Raw genomic sequence first — 10,906 nt, forward strand, 5'->3', positions numbered from 1 at the left:
TATAGTTTTTATACATTGTTACCCTCATATAATAAAGACCATTCTATAATAAAGGTAATTCAGGAACTTCCAAAATCAAACACAAGGATAATGCTTATTACAGTAAACAGCAGCAAGCACAGTTTAGCATAGTAAGTTTTATTTATCTAATGCACAACGATTAAGATGTGGCTAACAGAAATGAGAGGTGGTCTACACTTTCAAGTTTATATATAACCTTTCCAGTAGGGACCTGAGCCATGATACAAGTCCTTAAAGTTATTTTAAAAAAGAAAACATTCAAAACCTCATTGATCAAGTAAATGTGATTGCAAAAGACACAAAACCCACTAAATACAATTTTTTTTAAGTAAACTTGAATGTTTATTCATTAAAGGTGCACTAAATATGGTTTTCCAAGGGTTTTCAGTATCTGCTACTGTTAATAGTTTAAGTTAACAAGTGATTGAGCATGCAGAAGCTCAGGGTAGCTGATAACTGTTATGTTTGAAGACAGCAATTTGTGACAAGTTTGTGAAAAGTAAAGATGCAAAAAAAAAGTCTTATGTGGCATTGTTTTAGAATGATGAAAGTTTACTGCATCAACAGTGTTTCATTGGTCTTGGAACCAACTCATGGACTCCTATTCAAGCTAATAATTAGGTTGGAAAAAGAGAAAGGGGAGGGTTTCTAAAAGATGTGTGGAACATGAATTGCCAATGAATTGATGTATGATTTCTCTCAAGTTCTTTAGGGTAAAATGCCAAGTGCAAGCAATTGTTTAATACCACAGTAGCAATGTATAAATTATATTACCTATAGATCATATAACCTACAGATCATATTAACTACAGATCATATAACCAATAGATCATATTAAGCAAATGTCTACATGTGACCTGAAAATGCAGAGATGCATACTGAGGTATTAAACATGAAAAATAAAATGAGCTAACATACAGTATAAGAAAAAGCTGTTTGCTTAAACTCCCACTGAGAGTTCTTGAGGTTTTCTGCAGGGTAGAGGCACTCAAATAGTTATTCAAAGTAACATCTGAGAAGAGCTAAAAATATCTGAACCGCATCATGCTTGGCACAATCTTATTTCACTTTCAAGTTCCTATGTTTTAAAAAGAAATACAGCTTAGTCTGGATTAATACGCATCACATCATCCACTGCAAAATTGATGTGAAGTGCTACTAATCCATCAGTGGAAAAGCTGCAATGCAACTGGCCAAAGACAGCAGCCAAACATTGGCTGTGAACCCCTTTTCTCAGGTTATAAACATCAAAATTAGCTCCTTCTGCTGAAACGCTCTGCTTTCTGTGTTACTCTCACTAGAATGAAAGGCATGTGGGGTTGATTTTTGGGGGAATACTCCACCGACCACCTGCTCTTGTAGTGCTATAGTGAAAGAAATGCCTGTTTCACACCTCCAGTCCTGGGTGGCTGGTCCACGTCCTTCATTGGTGAAAAGCAAAGAGCAAAACTCCTAAGACCCACGTCCACGCTGGAACTAATTGAACACAAGTTTGCCTAATTGACCAGGAGAAATGAGGCAAGTCTTCATGACATTTGGAGGATTTCATGGGAATCTATTTTATACTGACTTAGCACTGTGTATTAGCATAGACCTCTAACCACAGGGGCAGCAGTGTTAAAACCTAAACTGTAATATTCAGCGTCTCGTCTGTTTGCAACTATTCATATATACCGTTTCACTGGTTATTATATATCGTCACAAAAGAAGACAAATGAGCCACACAGTCTTTAGAATAAACCCAAAGGTCTAAAATTAATGCAGTATTGTTATTGCCATGATCATATACCAAACACATATTTGCAGTTCATAGGTCATTACATGAATAAAAATAGAATTCTGCTCCATAGATGAAGAAATGTTCCAAAATGTGCAGAAGTTAGGAAGAAAGCTAGGTTTCGTTATTTTCTATCCAGGCTCTGTGTTTATGTTGGACTGCACAATAAATATAACAACAAAGAAACCACTATTTACAAACTGATCTTGACCACATCTTGTTTTTGTGTTATGAATGTGCCACTTGTGACACATTACAGTGGGAAAATGACAACTCCTATGTAGTACCTAGAAATAGCATTTTAATGGTGTAACTTTTCAAGACATACAATAATAATTTAAGTTCAAAGGTGCCAAAGAAATGATACTCAACTCATAGAAGTAATACTCAATATTGTCATGCAATGTATCTTGCTTGTGTCTTTGATGAAATAGATTCCACCCAAAGAGGGACAGCTGCTCAACACTGCATTCTGTTCAATAAAATCCATGAGGCATAAAGTGAACCCACTAGCTGCATGTGTTCCAGTGCCTCATGGAAGAGACTGTGGGCCAAAAGACAAAGAAAAAACAGACAGAAACAGTGCAGTATTTGTCTGAGAAGCCACTTTGGAGGTGGAGGTCCTGGGGGTTGCACTGTGTTGAAATTAAATTAAAAAAAATCAAGCAATTTCATGTGAACTTTCATAGTATGCTGATGCTAAGATAATGTTAGCATGTGTGACAAGAGATACAGGAGGGCTTCTAAGCTACTATGTTGATACTTTTAAGGGTGAAAACTAGTAGCATGTTGATTCTTGGGTCCATATGTATTCTTTACAACTGCAGACATTTGTGAGTGTGTAAGGGCAGAACAGTGCATTATTCCATTTAATCTGAGCACAGAAGATTAGTTTTGTTAGCAAGTTATTCATCCAATTCAGTCAAAGGCTTATTTGTGAAAAAAAAACACTTGTAGGAGTTTAGCATTGCTTCAAGCTTCAGCACTCATAAAATAATGTGAAAACCAATTAAAGTTTAACTGAAAATAAGTACTCTATCTACAATTAATGTTAGTCATAATTCATATAATAAAGATTTATATTTTCTTACTATATTTAGACCTCTAAAGTGCCAGTGTGGTATCATAATGTGCAATGCGAAAATACAAACTTTGTTTTTAAATTTTACTTTTCCCTCATATTCTCTTTTAACATATGATAATATATGAATGAAAATATGATATGTGAATTTACTCCATTACTTATGCATGTTTCTTGCAAGCTCCTTATTCTTACAAAATGGGTGCTATTAGAAGTCTTCAATGCTATGATGTTTTGATGATGTTTTCATTGTGTGAGAAAATGTCATCACAGTAAAGTAGACTAGCAGGGCATGCATTTGAAATTTTCCAGAAATCTTCAGAGAACAAAGATCCAATTACGCCTCCCCCCACCACGTTCATATTTGATCTAATTCTACCACCTCCCACGCCCTTAATTCATTAAGTGGCTGCTGCACAATAAATGAAATCTGGTAGCTGTAAACTATAGTATATTTCACTGTGGCTTGATTAAGCCTTCTCACCTACTCTGGTGGCTTCACGGCCCCTTGGTGATAGTGCTGAGTCGGTGTGATGCCACTTCATTAGGAGGTCTGTTGGATTGGGAAGGGAGAGGACTGTCTTGCACCCATCACATCATCATATCCTGCAGGTGTTTTAAGATCCTATTCATAGAACTGTTTGGGGCTGCTTGAGGGATTAAGCTAAAGCTTTATAGTTTTCCATGGAAGTCATAATGCAGATATCCATGGCATCCAAAGCTCGTAATAGTGACCACAATTGGACTTGATGGAATTAGAGCTCAGTGAGATCCCATAAAATGCACCAATGAAATATATATTTTGTCTGTTAATACACGGAGCTCACTAGACCAATCTAGAAAGACCATGAGAAGTGGAGCTCTGCTAGTCAATTCAATAAATATTGTGCTCAAATTAGGTACAAAATGTTTGTGCTCATATCACTGTTGTGTAAACTGACAAAGAATTCTGCATACAGATTCATGCATATTTGATAACAGTAGCATAAAGGGGTCATTTGTTTTTTTATGTATATAAATGCATTCTATACTTACACATATTTATAAATGTTTTTTATAAAAGGTTCATATAGAATCAAGGACTTTTTCCAACAGTACCCTAAAAGTGTAAATTGGATTTTTCTATACATAAATAATTTATAAATTTGTAAATATATTTATACATGTATGTACTTGTGTATTTTATGTATGTAAAAGAAGAAGTGAAGCATTTGTTTTTAGAACAACAACTGTAATTGTAGTTGTAATTGCTAGAACAATACTAAACTACTGACTCAAAATATAGATACTTTCTGTTGATACGCCTGTATTTCAACATTTGGTAAGCCTACTTGCTGTGACTCAGAAAAGCACAACACCCACACATCATGTGTGAAAGCCTAGGAGAGCATAAATACTGTAAAACTTAATAAAAGATCTAGGATAGTGATTATATAGCTTGAAGCAGCAGTTAGGTTTACATTTTATGGCCCATTTTATTTGTCTCATTACGTAATATCATCATGTTACCACTTATGCTTGTTGCAGGATTCATTTTATCCATCCTTGGTTTGCTTAAGTGAATATTTAAACTTGAATAAAAAAAGGTCAGTCAAAGATTTCCTGCAGTTCCTGTCATGTTTCTATGGCTGGGGAACACTGTAGCATCCAAGTTGACTGTGGACCTTTTAATGCTGCACAATCTGAGGCATCCACTAGCTCCCAGGTATATGCCTGACTTCACAGATATTCCCTACTGTACACTGACATTGAGAATAAAGATATAAGAGAATATGCAAAAAAAATAAAAATAAAATTATAAAAAACTTTTTTTTAAAAAGAGTCCCATTTTAATACCTGATGATATTCATCTGATCTTGGGAATATATGAAACTGATGAGAAAGTTGAATAGATTTAGCCATGGTTCCTCATCTTTTTCATAAGCATTCTATGCACTAGACCATTTTTGTCATACACCTACAAATATCACCTAAATTATCAGGGATGTTTCTGGATGTACTGGGAATAGTGGAGTTATGGAGCAGCAAACTACTGGATTTAATTAATCATGTCTACATCAGCAGCAGGAACAACGCATTCCCCAGTCAGCAGTAACAGTGCAGCAGGGCCACAGTTCTAAAAACTACAGGAAATTCATCACTTCCTTTTTAATTTTGTCACACATCAGTGACAAAGTTTTCGTCGAAAGCCTTCTTCCTGATTGTGATGCATATCGCCTCCCTTCCGAACAAATGTGACATTTGCAGATCTAGTTCAAACAAATTATAACAGCACCCTAATTCAAACCATTTTAAAGCCATACTGTAGGTTTGGAAAGAGTTTTAGCATCTTTTTTTATTGTATACAAACTAATCAACTTTATGCAAACAATATTTTTTTGTCAATGGGCACTTTTCAGATGCATTAGGAGCTCAAAATGTTTTACTGCATCATAAGATAGTATTTTATTTGAGATTTTGATTATGCTGTTTACACTGCTTGTTTGCACTGGTTTGGGTTTTTGCATGCAGAATTTGAGGTTTTTGTTTTTTTTTATCTGATTATACATTTGAGACAGGTACTCTCACGAGCCACACCCCCAACCTCATATCTAATCCTTTTTAAAGATACAATCAAAGGTTTTTTTATGTCATATGTCAGTAAGTGTTTATATAGAACACTAATGCAAAGACTCACCTTGAAGAGCAATATAGGCTAGATCATGTATGATATGGAGAGATCTGTCTCTAATTAGCCAATTCATTATGAGAACAGTGCACAAGAAAATGTCTTATTTTAATCATCTTACTCTTTAACCAAATATTAACAATACCCATAACTTAACCCATAACTCTGCTCATTGGTATATTCAAAATATTGCCAGCCTATTCATAGACTTGCAATGGTCACACCCCGATTTGCATTGTCTCTGAACATCTTGTGCAAACTGTTTGATGTTTTAGGGGTAAGCCTGTTGCACTTAAAACCACTTCAGTGTCTTACTGAAGTTAATAATCCAGCATCAAGTTGCCAAGCCTAATGAATTAACAGGCTATCTGAAGCTTTGCAGTTTGATCACCATTAAACAATAACGATTAACTGATTTCTTTGCTACAATACGACAGATGCCTGCATCAATGCCTGCACCCTACACAGCAATTCAACAGAAAAGCACAGAATCTTAATGATTAATTAAACCATCAATTATTCACATTTCAGAAAGTTAAATCATTTTGTGCCAAGGTTTTTGAATGGATGCCATCATACAATGAGTCTTTGCAGTCATAAACCTGAAAGTAGACACCAATGGGATGAAGCCACTGCTTTAGGGAAGAGCTGCCTTATTTAGCACGTTAGTTCAATATTTTACCTAATTTTGCAAAAGGTGGTTCAGATTAATCAATTAACCATTAGAATTAAACAATTAAACATTAGAATCAACTACACTGACAGCCTACACAGGCACATTTTTAGTGATTCTTATAATGATTCATAAATAACTGTGCCTTTGGCATAACATACATTGGGTTGTTGTATTTTTCTTGGAGAAAACAAGCATTTATTAAGCATTTGTCTACACCAATTGGCATTTTCACAAATAAACTCAAAAGGGTTTGAGTGTTTAGAACATCAGCTCCAAAACTATAGGATAAAACTGCACATGGGGTCACATGATTTACAAATGGGGTTACAAAAGAGACTCATTTTTGCCCTCAAAATTAATATTACTGATATCACCCTAACTATGTGTGTGAACTATTTTGAAATGTCACTGAGAATTACACTTGAACAAGACACTTTACATTGACAGTGCATGCATGCTGTCATCTGTGTATCTGTCATTCTACCTTTGCAGTGACACAGCACTTCAAGCAATCAAAATGGACAGATTTCTCCGTCTATCTACCACCGCTATTTCCTCAACAACATCAAGTGACTGATTCAGTGGGACAACAGTCAAGAAAACAAATAGGAAAATATGCTGGAACATTTGCCGAATATGGATTTAGAAGCGTGACGGTAAAGAGAATGTAAAACGCCTCATGTGTGGCAGTGTCCTTTCAATCGTGAGTGTGAGGCCAAGCAAGCTTAGATGGCATTTACAGCCCTGTCACAATGAAGAGGATCACACAACAAAACTTTTAATTTAATGGCATAATTGTTGTAAATTAACAATGGTAGAGTGACTGAAATGGCTTGAGGTCCCCAAAACATTATGATGTCCATTTGGGGTTGTTTGCCCTAAACAGTTAGGGAACCCCTGGTTTATAAGGTATAGAAGGTTAAAAAGATTATCAGTATTAATGGTGAATGTTGATTTCAATGGAAAAACATGGTAATCTGGAATGTAGGTCCATGTATAGGAATAAGACTACAAATATCATGGAGGTGCTAGGTATGTTCTAAAAATATTTTACAAAATATTACAAATATCATGGAGGTGTATTTTGTGATCTAGAGATCTTAAATGACCCTAAATATTATTCACTTAAGTCTACTTACTCCACTACACACACACACACACACACACACACACACGACACCACTACCATAACTACTGGCAGTAAGTGAAGCTTTAATTGTGCATAAGGCCATTATTCTATAGGCCTAGAGAGGATGCAGTCTAAGCCGGGGGCTGCCCTAATTAAAATGGAATTAATTGAAATATCAGAGCCCCCACTCTGCATTCATAAATCTTTTCTCAAGACTTCCTTATCTGTGCTGGTGCTGCTCCAATGAACGAAAAATCACGTTCCTGGACACCTACATTTTAATTACCATATTTATCAAGGTATTTGCATGACTGGAGGGAAAGTACTATAACACATTCATCCAAATGGCCTGAAGTAAGCCCTCATAATTTGAGCTGAGTATTTAGAAATAACTTTGCTGGTTCTAAAGGCTGTTGGCCACAAATTACGAGAAGAAAATGGGGCTATACAGCTCTTAATACCAAGCAAATAACCAAAAACATGTTGATAATTACTTAGTTTAGGGAAACAGGATGTACTATAAAAATACCTAAATGTTTTCATTCTAAGAGTAATATGGGCAAAATTCAGAGCAATATTCAGGGCCAAAGGTGAGACCACATGGACTCCCTGTGATGTAGCCCAGAACTCACAGGTAACATTTCTGAAAACTTCCTCCCATTTAGGTAGTTAATGATCATTTATTTTACTGTAAATTAAGAGAAAATGTATGCAAAGCACCGACCAACACAGTTCTGCTAAATAGAAACGTAGAAAGGTTCTTCTTAGTGGACAACCAATATCCTACTGTAAATAAAACCACTGCTATAATCTTTATTTAGTTGATACTATATATGTATAGCATGTTGCTCCTTGAGCTCTCCAACTTTTACACCCTGAATGACGTACAATCTTCAAGCAGAGAAAAGTCAAAATTAAACTCTCATTCCCTTAGATAGACTTAATCTCAGTGTGCGAAAACAGCTGGCTAAAATCCAATCCTTTGATGTTTCTTGGAGGCTTCTCAGTAAAGGTACTTTCCAAAGAACGAATGGGACATGAGCACTCCACGCAATTCGCTTGTGTGTCTCCAAAACATAATATTGAAAGGTTGTATAAATCAGACCTCTTTTTTTTCTTGTTTTCAGATTCCTTGAATCTGTTCCTTTTATCACGTTTACATTATATAGCAAGAGTATATTCTGCCTACTGAATTTGCATGCAGTTGACTTGCTGTATGTAAAACAGCAAGCTGACCTTATTATGGAAATGCTGGTGTTTCATGTTCATGTTAACTAAGCTTTGTTTCACAAGCTAAGACTGCTAACTAATGGAGTTTTACTGCAGACAGCACAAATGAGGTGTATAACTAGCTTCAGCCTGATTGCGTATGCAATGTGTCTACATAAGTTAGAGTGGCAATGTGACAGCTGCTTTTCGAGATAAATCATGTGATCAACAATGTTCTCAATATTTTCTTTATGACAACTGCATGCTATCAATGTAAATACCTTTACCTTTTACATCCTTTTGAATAGGTAAATGTGAAGGTGGCGTCAGCGTATCGAAAATCTGAAACCCAAAGAAAATCAAACAGTCATATATGTGAACACATCGACAAGGACCAGCACCACTTATAATGGAGAGGACCACAATCAAAAATTCCCTCTCAACAAGTGTAGTCTCCATGGCAACATCAAGAGGGATTTCCACTGACGTTGAATATTGAGGAAGCAAATTCATAGCTAATAAATATTTACCCAGCCTCTCCTCATACAGTCGGTTATTTGTATTCTTTACCTGACTCATGCACAGGCCATATGCATGTCTTTTCATGATGTAAATGTTTTGATACCCTGGAGAGCACTTGCTAATTGCATGACAGGCATATTAATGCCTTATTATGGTGACGTTTTTCTTAGGACGTTAGAAAGCAAGAGTGGTAGTTCACGTTTTGCAAGGCCCCGTAAGAAAAGTCGATTACTGTATATTTCATAAATACAACAAAATATACGAGAGCAAAAATGTAATGCGCACACCTAAGTGTGCACTAGAGGCTCTTTATTCAGTATCTGAACCGTTCTTTGAATGTGAGAAGCAGGATACGACATTCAGGATTATACAAACTCTGAACTGTGTTTAGGTCTACCTTATTCAGTGTGTGAATAACGTATCGAACAGGCAAGCTAAGTAAAAGGAAGACACTACACTTCATAACAGGCTAAGGAAACTCACCAGAGAAAAGGCAGTCCTTTTCTGCCTTGCACCTTTGTATAACGATGTCGACGTCTTTTTGAATTCTCTCTTGTCTTGAACACATCCCCATGAAATAAAAACCCACTGAAATGGCCTTTCTTACTAATGCTCAGCAAAATATTCTTTCCCTTTCAGGCACAATATATGTAAAGCAGTTAAACGTAATTGGACGTTTGCTGTGGAACAATCCCAGGTGTGTCACATAGACCGTGCTGTTTCAGTTCGGCGACACCGTTTCATCTCGTCTAACAATAGATCGTGCCAGTAAAAAAAAACACCTTCAGCAGTTGGAGCTTCCTTTCCGCGACAGATTTCATAAAGATATCACTTTTATACCGGAAGCATCGTACTGCCCTCCTCATCACTCTGCTAGACCCAACAATGGCGATTCCGAGAGGCAAGAGCAGGAGCTAGCAAGTCTTAAAGTGAAACTAACATTGCTATTAGAACATATGTGCGAAATTGACGAGCACAAAAAAAAACCCAAAAACCTGTCATCAAAATAATGTTGTGGAACCCTCTTTAGAACCAAATGGCACATTCAAACCAAGCCAGATGATGTCATGGGCATGTTTTTCTACCCACGCGCCCACTCAGGTTTTCGATTTACCGAATAGCTAATCACGTGACCTGCACTGGTAATTACTTTATTGATCATTATTCACACTTAACCATACAATTACATTGAAGGAGTACATTTTCAGACGATGCGCAAGTGCTCTACATTAGGCTAGTAGGTGTGTGAAAGCATTTTTTCAGTCAGCAACCTGTGACCTAATGAAATACCTTTTGACTTAATAACAGCGCTCAAAATATGTACCCTCACTGCACATCAAAAGACCCACTAGCAACCCTGCAGCATTATAACATAACCTCAATGTAGTTGATTATCTTAATATCATGTTTCATCACCATCACTTTTTCCCATCATCTTCCAATATACTTTATGACTTTGCAACAAAGCTGTTGCAATCCCTTGAAGAGCAGAAATGAGCCAGATGACCAAAGGTCGTTAATTTTTTAAAATTAAATCCACTTCCTGGACTATAAATGTTCATGCTAGCATCAGCTCCTTCCACCTCAGTAGAAATATTAGTACAAGATAAGCACAAGGTAAACTAGGGAGAGAGAGGATGTACACACAGAGAGAGAATGTACCACAGCCAGTGACTGGCACTGAATTTGATTCACTTTGATTCACAGTTCTGTCCAGGCTTTGGCTGAAGATGACAGTAAATGGCTGGAGCCCATCCAAGCAGACGGCAGCAGTCCAGCTGTGCTGTATTAGACAAGGCTGCAGGTAGTGACTGGATGTGCTG

General features: G+C 36.6%; 1 protein-coding gene across 1 annotated transcript in view; it reads right to left on the minus strand.

The window, feature by feature from the left end:
* parp8 (poly (ADP-ribose) polymerase family, member 8) overlaps nucleotides 1–10,028 on the minus strand; it is a 34,378-nt gene extending 24,350 nt beyond the window's left edge. Inside the window, exons 1-2 of the mRNA XM_027029519.2 lie at nucleotides 9,567–10,028; nucleotides 8,849–8,903 (exon numbers count right to left, since the gene is read on the minus strand). Of these exons, the coding sequence (XP_026885320.2) occupies nucleotides 8,849–8,903; nucleotides 9,567–9,657 (146 nt within the window). The 5' untranslated portion in view covers nucleotides 9,658–10,028. The remainder of the gene's footprint in view (nucleotides 1–8,848; nucleotides 8,904–9,566) is intronic.
* Nucleotides 10,029–10,906: the final 878 nt, after the last annotated feature.

This window comes from Electrophorus electricus, chromosome 9 (genome assembly GCF_013358815.1).
Source record: "Electrophorus electricus isolate fEleEle1 chromosome 9, fEleEle1.pri, whole genome shotgun sequence".
Lineage (NCBI taxonomy): Eukaryota > Metazoa > Chordata > Actinopteri > Gymnotiformes > Gymnotidae > Electrophorus > Electrophorus electricus.